Raw genomic sequence first — 17,745 nt, forward strand, 5'->3', positions numbered from 1 at the left:
GATCGAGAAGCGCTCACGGGACGTGCGACCTTTATTGAAAAATGACTTCATCATTTCTAATTTTATAACGTGTCTCTGGGATTGACATCGTAGGTGTAGTTAGGTAGATAATATGCAGCCGTCTGTAATTACAGATAAAAGAACATTAAGTTCGACAGATACATGTAAGCTTCCTGATGAGGGTGCCCATTTCAATTAGGGAGCATTAAATGAAACAAAAAACCTTATGGGAGTTTCTCACTGCCAGACCCAAGGAGAATTAATACACTGCATAGGACCATTTACCAGGGAGTAATTACTCCCTAATTATCCATTAGTTATTCGATTACCCTTTTATCAGCTAGTCATGGTCAAAAGGCAGGAATAGCGGATAAGTCATCACCTTGGTTGGTAACAGACGTAATTAACATGCCGTAGCTCCCTTGGAGGGAGACAACGTGAGAGTGCATTCAGGCGAAGGGAAGGTATTCTGGCCCATTTCCTGTGTTTGATCAAAAGGCAAGATAAATCAGAGGCTTTTTTTTTAGTCACCCAAGTCTGGTTTGCTACAAACGGCACAAAAAGGAGGGAGTAAATTAGTTTTCCTGCCCATTTACCCAGTTTGGTTTGCGGATTTAACTCCGAAAATGCAGCAAACCTGAACCAGCCACGGTCAACCGTGCTCTGGTCAGCGAGAATAAAAGCAAAAGGGGTATGTGAATGTACTCAGGGAGCTCATTGTTAGCAAACTGAATGGCTCTGTGATTGAGACTTGATAAGAAATCAGAAAATATTCTATGAGAAGATGGATGATTAGGTGCATATTGTTGCTGGATGAAACCACTATTAACAGACCAGCCAAGAACCATGAATACTCCATGCCAAACTGCTTCTACCATTTATTACACATAATTACATTCTTAAATAAAAACGATTCACCGAACAGTTCCTTGCATAGAGATATTACAATACCAATTTAAAAAAGAATTATGAAACAAACCAGTAACAAAAATAAATCTTTCTCATTTTTCCATAATAAAGAACATTATCGTACCCATACATCATAATATACAAATGATAAATTTGAAACACTTTGTACAGCAAAAGAAAAGGAGAAAGACAACGAAGGAAAAAGGTGGAGAAGGGGGGGGTTGGACAGAGGAGTTGAAAGGGATCATATCTGAGAAAATGGAAAGGGGGGGGGGGGGGCGATGAGGGAATGCTGGTAGAAAAAGGGGGTGCGTTTGATTTGAAATTCAGACCTGGTGGAAACAGAGGTGGTGTCACACATAGTAATGTGTGTTCCCCCCCCTCTGCTAAGAGCAAGAGCTGCAGTCTGGATCTCTGACTCTCACAAGGTGGAATGAAAAACGGTGAAAAACACACAAGGATAACGGAGAATAAGTGTTGTGTCTATTTGTGAGTATGTTCAGGTGTTTGTGTGTGACTGTTCAGGATGTACTTATGCACATATGTGTATATGTTTATGAATTTTTGTATGTCTTGTGCATGCACTTGAATGTATGCGTCTGTGTCTACGGAGTGTCTGCATGCATGTAATTTGTGCAGGTGTGTTTTGCACATCCGCAATGTGTGTGAATCCATGTAACATGTATGCTTGAGTGTGTACATTTGTGCTAAAACAGCTACTATACAGACTTTGTGATCAGTGTTTCATCAACCAGGGTCATTGTGTGTGACGTGTAGTGTTCAGAAGAAGTGGACAGAAAACATCAGATATGCAAGTGATTTTTCCAAAAATTCAGAGTGCAAATACAAACAGACGAAGAACACACAGGCACAGCAGAATTGACAATCATTCATTAAGATGACACAAAACTGAACCGCATCCTTCGAGACAACATGAAACGACCTTTCCAGAAAACACATTCACATTTGAAATCCCAGTTTTTGAGCGTACACATGAGAACAATTTTGTTCATGTCAAGTCACAAGAAGAGTCAGACCAAATTTTAAACTGTCCTGTAATCGGGGATGTCTCCATGTCTTGGCTCCTTAAAGTCTCAATGAACATGAAAACACATTCAGTCCAAAATCCTCAGCTGTCTATGATTGGTACAGAACATAAAAACAACACTCCGGAGCCGCACATTCCCACACATTCGCAACAATTCAGTTCAACGGGAGAGTGTCCCGTTGAAACACTGAATCACACAGTAGAGCTGCCATTGATCATACAATTTTAACCCACGGGTTAAACTGCTAGTCTTCGTTTTATCTTCCACATTGAGAGTCGGGCTGAGCAGGGAAAACACAAACCTGCCAACCTGCTCTGACATTCCCATCCAGAACTGGATATTTTTAGATCTACGAGCCAAACCTCAAATGTTTGTCAAGGATCTGCTGTGTGACTTCTATCAATGACTGAAGGCATTGATAGTGTGCAACCTGGATGGATGATGAGAATTTTTAGTCGCCTTGAAAATAAATTAGCAGTCAAAACTTGTATCAGTTGGTTTCTGTTGTGGTCACTCCCTCCTATCTTTGCATGTAGAGGCCTGTCACCAAATGTTCACTATAAAAGGGAGCCTGATTTATTTGCACATTAAGAGAGAAAGTGTTCGCTATTTATGCAAAGAAGGGGTTGATTCAGTATCTACTTCCACAGCTGCAAACAGATCATGTCTAGATATGATTGAGCTGGTCTGCATTCAGACCCGAAATTGAAATGCGCCTCTGGTATACAGAGTGAAATCAATTTTGTGTGTCCATTGCCAAGGAGCAGACTGCTGTGTGCTTCACTTTGCCTCAAAGTATTAAAAGTCTTGTAAAATAAAGAATAAACACCTTTACATAGCAGTTCCCAATCAAGTTCATCAGTATCTGGATAATCTACTTTTCCCTAAGCTGCCTTTTTTGATTTGTGTGCACTTGAGCTGAGCCAATGTTCATCCAAAATTAATTTGCAGATTAAAGACATGATACTTTTTTAAAAATCTTTTTATGCATCTTTGCTCTATCAGACAAGAGTCAGAACACCAAAGACAAATGTTAATTCCAGTTTTCTGGGAGTGCATATATGGCTTTGTTCAGACTGCGGGGCAAATCCGATTGGTTTCTCAAATCCGATCTTTAGGACAGACTGTGGTAAAGGCGTTGGTATTAGCTACGCTGGTGACGCGGCTCGCCAACACAGACGCCTCCCCCCAAAGACCCAGCAGGCAATTTATTTTGCCGACTGTCCACGGACAGCTGTTCTCTTTGCCCTCCATAGCGCCGATAAACTATACTAATAGCGCTCTGCTAGTAGCAGCAAGAGATGCAAGAGACACTTTGAAATCCGACTTGAGCGGTCAGAGTGTCCGGACTACAGATGCGACTCAAACCAACTCCAAATGTGGTTTGGATCTGATATTGCAAAAATCGCATATCACGTGGTTTTTTACGGTCCAGACTTTCTAAATTCAATCCAGACTTGCCAAAAAACTGATTCAGGCTGGCAGTCTGAACAAGGCCTATGTGTCTCTGTGTGCACGGGGGTTTCACCCCACTGCAGTTTCATGAGCTAATTGGGCAGTTATCATTGCTGACTGAGCAGCAGCCGCCCCCCAACCTACTTCAGCCACCCACTGGAAATCTGCACTCATGACCTCCTGCTGGTCCAGTGTGACCAGTAAAATGTCTAAAGCTACAACCTGTGGCTAGCTAGTTATTCTAAGTCCAACCATTCATTTGTAAAGTGAAAAAGAGAAACTATGAACGCAAATGGCATCTGGTATGATCTTACCAACCATACTAAAGTATTTTCATGGGCCCAGTAACATGTACAGACTTACAACAGATACATTCACATTGATTTGACCCAATTGATTGAATTTGTGTCATGTGTCTTCCTACAAATCTGCATCCAGACAAACATGTATGGTCAGGAAGTCAGCAGGAATGTTTTTAGATATGCGTAGGGCCAGATTAGGAGAGCTGTTGAATGCTGCTTTTCTCTGATATGAAGTCTGAGAATTGCTAAATTGGAGTTCTGCATGGGTGGTGCGAACAGGGCAAACCTTCCCAAACCCAGGGGCTACATAGGTGCCAATCACTCTCAAAGGCCAAAGAGATCATTTCAGGCATCTACAGTAGACACTTGTGTTTTTGTTTGTTTGTTTGTTTGTTTTGTTTGTTTTGTTTTGGCTGCATTCATTTCCCAATTGTGTCTTTTCAATTGTTTTGTTGAACAAATAGGACATTGTTTTTTTTCTTAGAAACAATATAGCCTTTACATACATCGTGATCTTGTTTGCGTTCAGTGTGCCATCGCAGTCAGCTAGCTGCTTCAACTTGTGCATTTTCCTTCCCACTCTCTGTCGACATGTGAAAGCCTGCATTTGGTGAGTCCTAAATTGTCTCCCAGTTCATGACGGTGGGGCATTTTTACAAAAAGTTTGCAAAGAGTCAATTGTGCAACAGTTTCTGACAACAACTCGTGAGAGCCAAGATCCCGGACAGGAAAAAGACTCTTAGGAGCAATCGAGCATCTCTTGAGACGCTTGGTTTCAGCTGACATTCTAGGAGATGAACAGTCTTTCCCAGAGTAGATTAGTTAGCCTCATCCATTGGTAACCCTCAATGGATGATGTTCATAAAGCAAGCCAGCCCCCGGCATGACCTCAATCAGTCTTCACAGCACATCAGTGCAACACACTCCCATCTTCAAGTCTTCGGGAAATCCAATCTAATGCTCCATTCAAAAAAGTGCTCCTATGCCATTGAACCAGCAGGATTTATAAATGGATCCAGTTGGCAAATGTGACAGAGGTCAGATGAAAAACTGTCAAATTATTATCTGTCCTATATATAAGATAATAAACCATTTGGCGAATTGTAAAGGCTGTGGCAAGCTTGAAGGTGTGGAAGCCAGCTTAGTTGCTTGCTTATCCTGTGAGATGATGCCATTATAGTTACTGTTGGAAATGAACTGTTCTCCTTAGCCTAAGGTGCGGTCTAAGGAGAGGAAATCTTCAATATACAAACAGCAGTTCTGCAGTTAGCACAAAATTACTGTACAACTGGTCCAATGTGGCGTTGGTGTACTCGCTGGCATGTGGAGCACTGCTGCACGACCAGGGCTGATATTTTGGAAGCGTTTCAGCTGAGGGATGATTTGCAAAGACTGCAAGGACGACTAAAACAAAGAGCTGCCAACTACAAGCACGTGGTCCACCATTCATCATGCGACATCCCCTCGGAGACATACGAAGGGTGGGATGGAGCGTCTGTATCGTCCACGCGACAACAGTGGGAGACATTTATGAGGTGATGATGTGTCATAGTGGAATCATGGACCAACTGGTTGAGCACAGATTTACAGAGCCACTTTGGATCCGTCTGTCTGCCTGCCTGTGTTTCTGTCTGTAGTCAGCGTCCCTGTGTGGTGCCTCTCCCTCCAGTCCAGAATGGCCAAATCTGCTGTCTTTTGAGTCCATCCCGCTGTCTCTCTCTCTCTCTCTCTCTCTCTCTCACATCCATGGTGTTATTTTTCTGTTTTTTTTCTTCCACTCCGCCTCCATCCTCTTCCCCTCTCTTCCACTCCCGCTGACCTCTCTCAAATTCCTCAGATGTGCCTCTTCATGTGTAGCGCCAAGTGATCCGACCGCGAGAAACACCTGCAACCAAAGAGAGAGAAACAGAGAACAGCTTGTTAGCTTGTTACAAATGCAGGGGAAAGAAGTTTGTTTTGTCGAGTGAGCTAAATGTTGCTGTTAGCTAGTGAGTGCTGAGCCACTAATGCACACGCAATTAGTATATGTGTAACTAATTCATAATCAGCATTTTTAGCAGCACCCCTAATGACTTCAGCTGCGCCATGAATAACTAGAGAGCCCGCAGATGGATCTCTTGAAACACTGTGGAGAGAGGAGAAAGGAAAAAAAAAAAAAAAAAAAAAAAGGCATCATGCGAAACATGTGCTGTAAAACGATCGCTAAATTAGATGAATCGAACCCTCACGTCTGAAATCCGGCTTGCAGAATTGCTGGGGCGTAGCAGCGCGGTGAAAAAATGAAATTCCTCTGAAAGTACACTGGCCTATTTTTTACACAAGGGTTTTAAAATGTTTGATTATTTCAACCTGATTGCCACTAACTGACGTGTATGCTTTCAGCTGGTGTTTTGTTTATTCCACGCGTGCTTACATACAGATGCAGTCGTTATATGAGACCTGCTTCTTTTATCACCAGTACTTGATCAACAGTGTTTCTGTTGCATGCTTGCTGAACTAATATTACAGCTCCATTCCCAAGAGGAGTGCTTTGCAAATTGTTGCTTTCTTTTAGGTAATTGGAAGCTGCGTGTTCTAGTGATTACTGTGTTAAGAAATATTTGAGACAGAGGCTTGTTTTACAGTTTATTTATGTGATTCAATTAAATAATGTTTAGGAGAAATTAAAAAGCAAAACAAGATGCTACAAAACTGCTCCCAGATTGCTACAGTTTCTGAATGTTCTTTTAAATTTTCTGACAGAGGGCCAAGAAACGTGTCTGAAGTGCAGGTAAGTTTTTGTAAAAAAAAAAAGAAAAAAAGTGCTGAACATATCATTGTGTCCATAAAGTCTGGATGTTAACGCAAAAAAGAAAAAAAACAGCACAGGCTTGTTGTCCCGTGACATCATGTGACGCAGGCCCCCAAGCACAGTTTTACTTTCGTCACCAAATCGCAAAATTTGTCTAAAATTGACGTGTTTTTTAAATGGATATTTGCCAACACTCCTTACAACAAGCAGAGTAGCAATCAATCATCAAATAAAATGAATTTATAAATAATAAGATTATGCCCCAATCCACCCTGGTAAACTAAAAGGCATTTAAACATGAAGCCCCAGTTAGAGAGTCACACTCCCTTGTGCCGTTCTGCAGCTTGATGTTTTCTGACACCAGTTTCAGATAGGCTCTTTCCACTGAGACAGAGACCACTGTCTAAGATGTCTAGATGAATCAGTGTTTGGCCAAGAGGGGGAGTTACAATGCGATGAGCCACCAGTCATCTGTCGTGCTGTCACACCTGCACATGTGTGTGCACGTGGATCTGTGTGTGTTACTGTTTTTTGTGTACCTGAGTGTGTGCTGGCAAACAAACACATGCGGGATCAATGAATGGCCCGGGAGACGTGCATGGGTGTTTTTATGTGTGTCTGTGTTTGTGTCTGTGTGTAAATGTGTCTGTGCTCTGCGAGACAGATGGTGAAGTATGAGTCACGACTTGCGGGCACGACACCAGCTGGCACACCGTAGGTCTGCCCCCCCCCCCCAATCTTCCACCCCATCTTTTCTGTCTTCCCTGTTTCCCGTCTTCCTTCATCTCAGCAGGGTGCATGTGTGTATTTGTCTGTGTGTGTGTTCGGCTGGAGGGGTTGGGCGCTTTGTGACACATGACAGAGGTGGGCCCGAATTAGGGATGTGCCTGCAGGGGGGTCTGGTGGTGGTGGGAGGTGGGAAATCGGGGAGGGAGGGATACTGTATTTACAGTCTGTCCAGCTGAGACCTGATTAAGTTGACACTGCCTGGCCCTCTGTTCCCTCACACACACGCGCGCGCGCACACACACACACACACACACACACACACACACATATAGTCATGCACTGATGACCAAGACACACACTCTTTCACACACATTAAGGCAAAGTACCCCAGGTGAAGAGGGATTTCTTTTTGTTCTTTCATAATGAACCTATACATGATTCAAGAGGTCACATATTTTGTATTGTGGCCTATTCTCTAACTGAAAGATGCTGCACACATAAACACATACAGTGTATCGTGTTAAACATTTTTTGACAGTGGATGACATCTTTGTAAATTTTCAGCTTCAAGAATATTTAAATACTGTAGGATGTAATTTACAGATAAATTTGGCATCATTTAAATTGACAGCTATATCTGTCTGGAAAAAAAAAAAATTGAAACAAAATAAAAAAAAAATACAGATATTGTGTGTAGTAAAAAATACAATATTGCCAAAACTGCCAAAATATATTAAAAAAAAAAAAACTGTGTACGAGGAAAAAAGTTTAAATTAGAATAAAGTTTACAAAACATACAAATTTGACTCTTAATATGAACAAAATTGTATGTAAATAGAAAAAAACAAAAAATAAAATTCAAACAAAATTAGAATACAAAATAAAAAAAATACCCGTTTGACTTTTTATATTGACAAAACTATGTGGCAAAATATATAAATAAAAATATACAAGTAAAATTTTACTGTTTTTTAATTTAAAAAATAATAATTATTATTATTTTCATGTAGTAGACATGAAATGACAAAAGCTACCAATAAAAGGTTTCTACACAGAACTACACTCGTTTTAAGTAGTTTGATTTTTGAGAATATGACCAGTGAAGTGTTTATATTTACTGAAAGTACTCATTCTGGCACGAATAATGTGAAATATACTAATATTTTAGTATTATTTTTAATATATTACTAATATATACTAATATTTATAAACCTATAGATCGGCAGTATAATGCCTACAAAATGACTTTTTCATCCATTTTCACCTGGGGTCCCCTGCCTTAAATACTGTGGTGGCTCCCGTGGACAATATTGCTCAGAGATCCCAGAGGTGTCAGCGAGGGACGGATCACAGACAGGGGGATGTAATTAAAACAGAAGGAAACATTTTGGCGTCTCGATTCAAGATTCATCTTTTTATAGTGGATGAGAGCCACTGAATGACTTGATGATTTCGTCACCGGGGCCACATTTAAGGAGGCCGGGAAAATTAACATTTTGCTGTGCTTCATAATTAAACAGAAGCCAGGGAGACTAATTAAGAAGCAGAGGCAGAGTCAACTCTTCAAAGTGACAAAGCCATGCACCTCCACACCTCTTACTGAGATTAGTGGGGGGGGGGGCTTTTCTGCTTTGTAGGAAGCTAAACGCAAAGTGTGAGGAAAGGTCAGAAAGACATGCCAACACAGGACCGTTGGCAAATTAGAGATGTATTTGGGAAAACCCTGCAAAGACAACAGCGCTGAGCGTAAGTGAAGACATGCGCTGCTCAAGGACACTCGGTGCTCGGTTCGCAGGGCTCAGACCGGGAATCCTGCAGTTATAGGATAGTCTCTCCAACAACTGGGCCAGCCTGAGGCTTTATTTACGCTAATACACACAACTGCATTTTAGGTCATGGTGGCTTCAGAAATTCACCAAATACATTTTTGTTGTAACGTCCGACGCACCAAAAACTGGTACTATTTTCTTATAAAGAATACTTTATAAAGGGTAACTGGTCAGCAGTGATCCAAAAAAAAAAAAAAATCACAGTTTAGTAATACTTAAAAAGGACATTTTTACATCCACAAAAGCTCTCCTTATTAAAAGTCTTTAACTTATCTGTGAAGCATTAATAAACAATTTATTAACATTAAATTAATTTATAAGCGCTTTAGAATGTGTGATTTACTACAACTTCGTACCCAGAAACTTAAGTTTCAATTAAAATTCCATACCAGTGACGTGTGGTGGTGCAAATGAGTTCTACAACCATCTTACGCCTCTGTCCCCGTGTGAAAGCAGCCTCCAAATCAAGGCCGTGCATCAACATGTGAGAAGATTCACGATTAATATGCTGCACATGGCCTAATGGGGGTATAGCGCAGCATGAGCACCCTCCGGATTCCCATTGAAAGACTGAGCAGGTTGGGTCTTGCGCGTGTTGCAGAGGAGCACAAATTAGTAGTCCTGTCGGCGCACTTTTAAACCGGGTCAGGAACACGTTTGGGTGTGTTGCCAGCATCTTGTGGCACTTCTTATCGAATCAAGCTGTGTACAAAGCACAATGGGAAAACGTAGCCCGATGCGCAAGTGGAAGGGCTTCAAATAAGCCTTGTAAAATGGAGGAAAAGCGTAAGGGAGAGGAAAGGTAGGAGAGTTGTGTTTTGACAGACCTGTCACAGTGGTTGCACTTAAAAGGCTTGGCGCCGGTGTGTTTGCGATAGTGCCTCGTCAGCTCGTCGCTCCGGGCGAATCGCCACTCGCAGCCCTCCCACGAGCACTTGTAGGGTTTCTCACCTGGGGGAATGAAAACAGCAACAGCAAAAAAAAAAACAAGCATAAGCACCTGTTTCATCGCTCATCCACCAATCACAGGCCTTTTTATGTCTTCTGTGGTCCTGCCAAAAAACCTCTGTGGTGCTGGTGTGGAATCATGAATATAAACATTTGGTGACGTCAAGTTGATGTCTGTTGTCTGTTTGCAAATTTAAGAGATTTTATTTAAAAGATTGTGTCCTGCATATGTGGATTTCATTGCAGTTTTGATTTCTATTTCACCGATAAAAGGTCCCTGTGCCTCCCTTCACTCCAACCCCCAACCCTCACCCGAAGCCCCCCCCCACCACCCCCTCTTTTTAGGGGTTGGAAAGAGAGCTAGGCAATGTTTAACACTGAGATGGCGAAGCTCCCACTGGTCTCCAATCTTGCTGAACATGCAGAAGAGGAGTGGATTGTAGAGAGAAGTGGAGCGAGAGAAGAGGTGGAGTGGGAGAGGATGGGGGGCGAGGGGGGATTAGAGGCAAGGTGGATAAGAGAGTCAGAAGAGGTGGTGAGATGAGACCAGGAGACGGAAAAGTGGAGTAGGAGAGAAGTGCTGCAGAAGTGGATTAAGGCAGAGGAGGCTGCAGATATGCCGGCAGAGGAGGGGGTAGTGATAATTAGGCCAGTCACACGGCAGAATGGCAAGGAAGCCACAATCTGCCAGCTGCGTCCAGCTCCGAAGATGTCACCTGCATCAGTCACATCCCATCTGGACCCCTGGCTCCTGGTTGAATACAGACACACTGACCAGCTCTGCTCGAGTGGCTTCGGCACAAACACTGCCTTAATTTGTTGAATGTGATCATCGAAAGGAACACAATCAATGGATCCACTGCTTTGTGAGGACAGTGAAGACTGAGAAGAGTGCTTGTCTAAAGACACTCGTGGTTTGGCGCCATTATCTGTACCAGCTGGTGTGGAAATCTACTGATTGTGTGCAGATTTGTTCCAAAAAAAAAAATCAATAATGTATGCAGTATTTCTATGTTCCAATTAAAAGTACATTTCTGTGTTTTCAGTGTGTTAAATGCCACTAACATGAACTACAATTTCATGGCAAAGTTGTCCTAAAATGAAAGCTGAATGTCACAAGCAGCGGCACACGGGGGAAAGAATACAAATCTCTCGACATTTGACCCGCTCGAGCATTTCCTATCGAATACACTCGCCGAGCAGCCATGTCGCAGAGAACTCCATTACCAGGAATCATGTAATGTTTGGTGATGAGAAACAGAGGTGCATTCGGTTACAGCTTTGATGAGGTGATAAATGAACAAGTGAGAAAAGACTGACCCCCAGTCAGCAATCATGAAATAGCAAAAAGCACCAATGATGAATACAAATTGATAACACTTAATACATTTCTATTCATTTTGATTTGTTTCCCCTTTTAAGTTCATGATTTTTAGTATCACTTACATCCATTTGACACTAAAAGATTTTATTTCAGATAAAATAATATTTATGGCCAGTAAACTCTGTTCAGTAAACATTTTTGTGCAGTTTAAGTCCCTTTGGTTTAGAGACCCAGAAATTAGCCCTGTCCCCTTCCATTCAACCATCCCTGCATGTCCCCATTGTGGACATGTATCCCTTCATACTGCCTCACTTCCCAGAAACACCCAGAACAGCAGGTCTGGGCCATCCGGCTCTGGCCAATGAGATTCCCGGGAGGCAGGGATGCCTGATTGTGCTGCCTAGCAACGGGAGCAAGGGGGCGGGGTGTATATGTGTGTATGTGAGAAGAGGGTTGTGCTGAAACATGAGGAGGCAGTAGTCAGTGCAGCTGGCTGGATCTGGCAAAGGCACGCCGCCATGCCACCGGCCAATTACCGAGCACGCTGGTAGAGCACGGAGGCAGTTGCCTAGCGACGGTAACTGTAGAGCTGTACGGGGAAAGGGGGCGGGGGGGGGGGCAAGGCTGGTATGCTGATGGTGGTGGTGGTAGTGGTGGTGGTGGTGGTGGTGGTGGTGAAGGAGGAGGGGAGAGAGGAGGGGCACTAAGAGACCAGAGCCTGCAGCAGTACATAACCACTCAGCTACCGACTCCTCCAACGATATGCTGCACTCCGTTGCCTAGCAACAGAACACCCCCCCCGCACACACACACACACACACACACACCCCCGCTCTCCTCTCCCTCTAACAGGTACACACTCGCCTTCTTAAACACAAACACTCACACACTGGACTGTAACTTTCAGGATACAATGCTACATAGAATATGACTGATTGGCAGTTTAAAATGGCAATCAGTAACCTAATCCACCGGATTAGCCCAAATTTAGAAACATAATCAGATTATGCTCTGTTACTTTTGGATTACTTTGCCCGTAAAACATATAATGTAGATTATGAAGCTAAGTGGATTATTTCTTCTGATTAAAGAATCAGGGTTTTGGACAGTGCTGTTGTCAAAAAAAAAAAACATTATTTATTCTGCATTATTTAATAAAATCCCCATTAGCTGACACCATTCACTCATTTCAGGCAGAAACGATGTCTAATCAAAATGCTTTTTCCCTTTAAAAATCTTTTTTTTTTTTTTTTTTTCTGCAGTAATCAAATAAGCAATCAGATATTTCCCATCCGTAATCTGATAACTGGGTGTTTCCTGAGTCACTGTAATCCCATTATGTGTAATCTGTTACTTCCGAACGCTCTCGCGCACACACGCACACACAGTCACACGTGCACGCACTCGCTCCAGCCTCTCAGGTGCCAGTGTTGAAGTTAATTGCATTCCCTCCATTAGTTAGAGCTGAAGCAGGGCATCCGGGTCTCAGAGGTCATTAGAGAGGCTCTTGGAGAACACTTTATAGGCTCCTGCCCACAACTGGCACTGGCGATGAGCGAGAGACAGAGAGAAACACGCTACGAGAGAATGATGATAGATGGGCGAACCGATGGAGAGATGAGGCACGTTAGAGAGACGCATGAGAAAGATGGACAAGTAGGGCTGTGGGCTGAGAGTCAGCAGAGGGGTAAGTCTTTCTCTGGATAGACAATCTAGGAGATTGCCCATGTCGAATCTAGGCAAGAAACTAGCAGGAATTTGGGAATTTGATGAATGTAAACGACAGGCAACTGGTGGATAAAGTCAGAATCTCCCGGTTAAACATTTGACCGCATCCTATCCACATCGTTTGATTGTTTTAAGCTCAGCACCTTACAAGCTCTAAATGAAGACCCTCATGACTCAGGGCTATGAGCCAACGTTAGCTCTAGCAGCTAAAGTCCACGGCTGTCAACAGGAGGTGTGGTCACATTTCGGGTATCGAATATCAGATATGACTTTCCGGCATTTTCAAGCTATGTGATCACAAAACACAACTGAACTTTTGAACGTCATGATTAAATTTGAATAAAATGAGTAATGTCAAGTGTTCTACTAATTTAATAGAGTATCTTCACAAATGTGGGCCAAATTGGTTACTTTTTAGACCGAAAGAAATTCAAGTTATAGTTATCCTATATTATATTGTTCTATTCAACATACACTTGGCCAAAAGTATGTGAACAAGTATCTGAAAAAAAGTATGTGTACACCTTAAAATTACGTCCATATGTGATCGTTGAACATCTCGTTCCAAAACCATGGGCACTAATCTTCTGCTATAACAGCCTCCACTCTTCTGAGACGGCTTTCCACAAGATTTAGGAACCTGGCTGCGGGGATTTGCTCCCATTTGGCCACAAGAGCATTAGTGAGGTCCAACACTGATGCCAAGTGATAAGGCTTAGCTTGCAGTCAGTGTTCCAGTTTAATTCAAAAGGTGTTGGACGGGGTTGAGGTGCAGGCCAGTCAAGTTCTTCAACACCAAACTGGGAAAAACAAGAAAGGGCCTTCCCCGAAATGTTACCACAAAGTTGGAAGCCTAAAATATAATTGTAAGCAGTATGATTTCCTTTAATTTGAACTCAGGGGGCTTGTCAAAACCACGAAGACCACAGGCATAGGCCTGAAGTTTATCGACAACAGCACAATATTGGTCAAAGAAATTGCAGTTAGATGATTTCCTCAAATCGTTCAGCCCTAGGTGAGAGCGGAAAAAGAGCGGAGTGATAAAATAAGAGCATGACAGAGAGCCATATATACACAGACATGTAATGAAAACACTGATATAAAATGAAAGGAAGAAGGAGCTGGAGAGAGAGAGATATTAGAAACACAGAAAGAGTGAGAGAGAGAAGGCAGAATAACTCAACGGTCCTCGTGTTTTACCCGTTCCCTCACCCTGCCCAAAATCTAATTGTACCATTCCTTATCTGCCATAAGCCTATTCACAAAAAGCTCTACAGGGCACTGTCATTTCAACTTAGCCCGTCTAATTCCAGATTAAATCGTAGCCTTTTCTCCGTCGGTAATTTATGGAAATAACAACTAAGAAAAAGAGGATTTGAGTAATGACATCTTTAAACTTGTCAGGATAATGGCTCGCTGAATGGGGGGAGCCTGTGGCACTGCTGTCTTTTTCTGAAGAGGGTCGCTCTACTGTACCTCCCCCATTCCTGTCTTCTGTCTTCATCTACTCTTTGTTTCACTCCACGTCAGTCTCTCCTCTTCCTCTGCCTTTTCTTTAGCTTTTGTGTTTTCTTTTGTCATCTAATGTCGACATTTCCCCCTTTATGATTCTACCCTCCTGGACTGAATAACAAGACAGACGTTCTTTAAGTAGATGCTTTTATTCAAAGCACCTTAAGTGCCAATGATAAGCTCGTGGAAATGAGCCTTTTATGGTGCTATATGTAACATTATATGTCATTAAATCATTATCATATCAATTTTTAAATTTTACTGGATACTGGAAGAAAGGATGCCTCATTACCTTATGACTACAGTAGTTTTCAAAGGTGATATTTAGATCTGGCAGGAATCATCCTCAATTTTGTCAAGTAGAATAGTTTATTCAGATGTACAGTGCAATATGATCTTAAAACAATTAGTCAGTTATTTGATGAGTCAAAGAAAATTATTCAAATAACCATTTAAGACATTTATCAAGCAAAAATGCTAAAGATTCACTGGTTTCAGTTTCTCAAATTTGACAAATTGCTGCTTATCTCTGTTTTGCATCATTATAAACTGAGTTTTTGTGCAATACGAGGACAGAACCTTGAGCTCTGGGAACTTGTTATTTTCTAACATTTGACAAAATTATTATTAATTGTTAGATTTGGATTACTTGAATTAAAAAAAAAAATCAAGACAGAAAGAGAGAGAGAAAACCAGTCTAAGAGTCTATAGCTGTGCTAGTGGCACACTGGTGCTTTGAGCTAAATGCCAACATTAGCATGCTAACAGGCTGAGGCAGATGAGAATGCCATTATTTTTGGAGGTACCTGGTTACAAACCAAAGCACTGCTGTAATGAAACAGTACTAAAATTTTGACTTGATAATGGTGCTGGAGGAAAAGTCAGGGGATCACCAGAGTCAGTACGAATCATCTTGAGGGGAGCGCGAATTTCTGTATCAAATTTCTTGGCAATATGTCCAATAGCCTTTTGAGATATTTCACTTTGGACTAACATTGCTGTTTTAGTCTTCCTGTAAAGCCCCTTGCTTGTATTATGAGTGGACTGCATCAGTGGCACTGGTCTCCCAGAGCTAGCCCAGTTGGCATGGAGTTTAATCACAGGAGCTGTAGACACGGCACACTAGGCAAATCGATGATCGCATGTCTGTGCCCTTTGTTCCAGTCAGGCTGACGCCTAAACCTGTGGTGTGCACCACCGAGGGTGTGATCACACATACAGCGTGTTTTCATCGTCCTTAATGTACAGAATTTCACAAGTTGACTTGCTTCAAGTTCGCACCCCCCAAAACACGAGTGAGCCAGAGCTGGTAAACAAGTCACACGTAGCATCTTTGTTGACCAGCTTAGGTGATCTGTCATCCAAATAGCACGGGGATTTAGATTGTAGGGAGCAAACAAATCCAATTTCAGTCGCTGTAACTTCATTTAGCATGATGGACGCTTTTTGCCGTATCTGTACCGGTTAAAACATTTAAAGAAACAGCTATATATTAGCATCAGTCCAGATGGCAGTCCACCACACAGTCCACCACATCAATATTCATCTCATTATCTTTTAGAGGCTGGCTAGAGATCTGCATTTTTGCAGCCCAGTTGTGTCCACCATTGTTTAAAAGACATTGTTCTCACCTTCCTAACCAAATCAAAAGAGGAACAATTCCAGACTTCAATTAAAGACTCGAAACATGTTTGGTTTGAGCAAAACCTGTAGGCAAAAGGGTGCCATATCCTAACCCTGTTAATTAATAATGGTGCCAAACAACAATTGTTTCCCCCGTCATTACTAGAATAAGCATACAAATGACATTCCTCATGGCCTGCCTCCTTAGATGATAATTCATTGTTGTATTTGAAGCATATTTTCCTTGTCTTAAAAGGTTTTTATTACTACCTCCGCAAAATCAGACACTCTCCAACCTCAGACTGAGAACCACTGACCTAGACTTATAGAACGCATAGAGGACGGGAGGGCCTGAAATAAACCGGGGAAATGGTGGCCTATCCAGGTCAATCCATCCATCACTGTGCAGTTACTCAGACGGAGGACAGCTCCCCGACAGGGGTCTGAGTGGTTTAGGATTGAGATGGAAGAGCGGGAGAGTTATAGCTCCTGAACCCTCCCCCCTTCCTTCTTGAGAAAAACCTTGACGAGCAGGACCTGTCCTGGTTTGGCACAGAGACGTACTTAGGTAGAAAGAGTGGGATAAGAGAAGTTGGTTTTCTTAGATCATCGCATTTTTATCTTACGTGGTAATATTTCCATATGGCATAGAGGGGACCATGTTTTAAGTCTGTTCCATTCATACAGAGCTGTTTCTTTTAACATTACTTATCACTTTATGTGTATTTTGTACATGTCCCAGGAATGTGAAGCAGGTGGATTTTCCTCAATTATCTCACACCTGGTTATCAAGGGATTCAGAAACCTGAATATCTGGAAGGATGTGTGAATAAATGAATGGATAGCTGGATGGACGGACGGATGTCGTGCTCACACAGACCACAGAGAGATAACAAGGTTGATACCAGTCTTCTCTGAAAACAGCCTATATTTTATATCTCTCGTCGAAAAATGCTTAAAAGAATAATCCATAAGCAAAACTGTCCCCCACAGTATGAATGTCTGATTGAGTGGCTGACAGCAGTGGTAGAAGAAAACTGGTATAAGAAAAAACATCAAAGGCAAAAAAAAAAAGCTGGGGTGCAGTCAAAAGTCCAGCAAGTAAAAAGGAGTTTGCACAACAAAATTGATAGAAAGCTCTTTCAGTTCTATTCTTTAAGTTTCTATGTTCAGTACAGACATTCTGGCTATGCACTCTTCAGTGTGCAACGGTGCAACGGCTTCAGGAGTGAGTCTTTTTAACCTGTCACCAACAATGAGTGTCAGTCAATTTCATTACCAGCAGGTGTATCAACGAGCTACCTCTAGTGAGAAAGGTGTCCTCAGAGCTGCCTTTCTGAAAGTCTCTAAGGGCCACTTACTGATATTATACCTGAGAGGTGCACCAACGCATATGCTCATATTCACAGACTATACTTAGATCACATAACTCTGTCTCTCTATACAACTCCTTTCCATATACAAGCCTATCACATTTACACAAATTAATGTATATTAATGTGAGCTGTATGGGCAATTCCAAGCGATTACATCAAACCAATCCTGA

At 42.1% G+C, this 17,745-nt stretch overlaps 1 protein-coding gene across 2 annotated transcripts in view; it reads right to left on the reverse strand.

Moving 5' to 3' along the window:
• Positions 1 to 3,909: 3,909 nt before the first annotated feature.
• LOC120798330 (Krueppel-like factor 7) overlaps positions 3,910 to 17,745 on the reverse strand; it is a 94,484-nt gene continuing 80,648 nt past the window's right edge. For both annotated transcript variants that reach the window (XM_040142559.1, XM_040142560.1), the window contains exons 3-4: positions 9,892 to 10,015; positions 3,910 to 5,600 (exon numbers count right to left, since the gene is read on the reverse strand). In XM_040142559.1, the coding sequence (XP_039998493.1) occupies positions 5,549 to 5,600; positions 9,892 to 10,015 (176 nt within the window). In that variant the 3' untranslated portion in view covers positions 3,910 to 5,548. The remainder of the gene's footprint in view (positions 5,601 to 9,891; positions 10,016 to 17,745) is intronic.

This window comes from Xiphias gladius, chromosome 13 (genome assembly GCF_016859285.1).
Source record: "Xiphias gladius isolate SHS-SW01 ecotype Sanya breed wild chromosome 13, ASM1685928v1, whole genome shotgun sequence".
In the NCBI taxonomy this organism is placed as follows: domain Eukaryota; kingdom Metazoa; phylum Chordata; class Actinopteri; order Istiophoriformes; family Xiphiidae; genus Xiphias; species Xiphias gladius.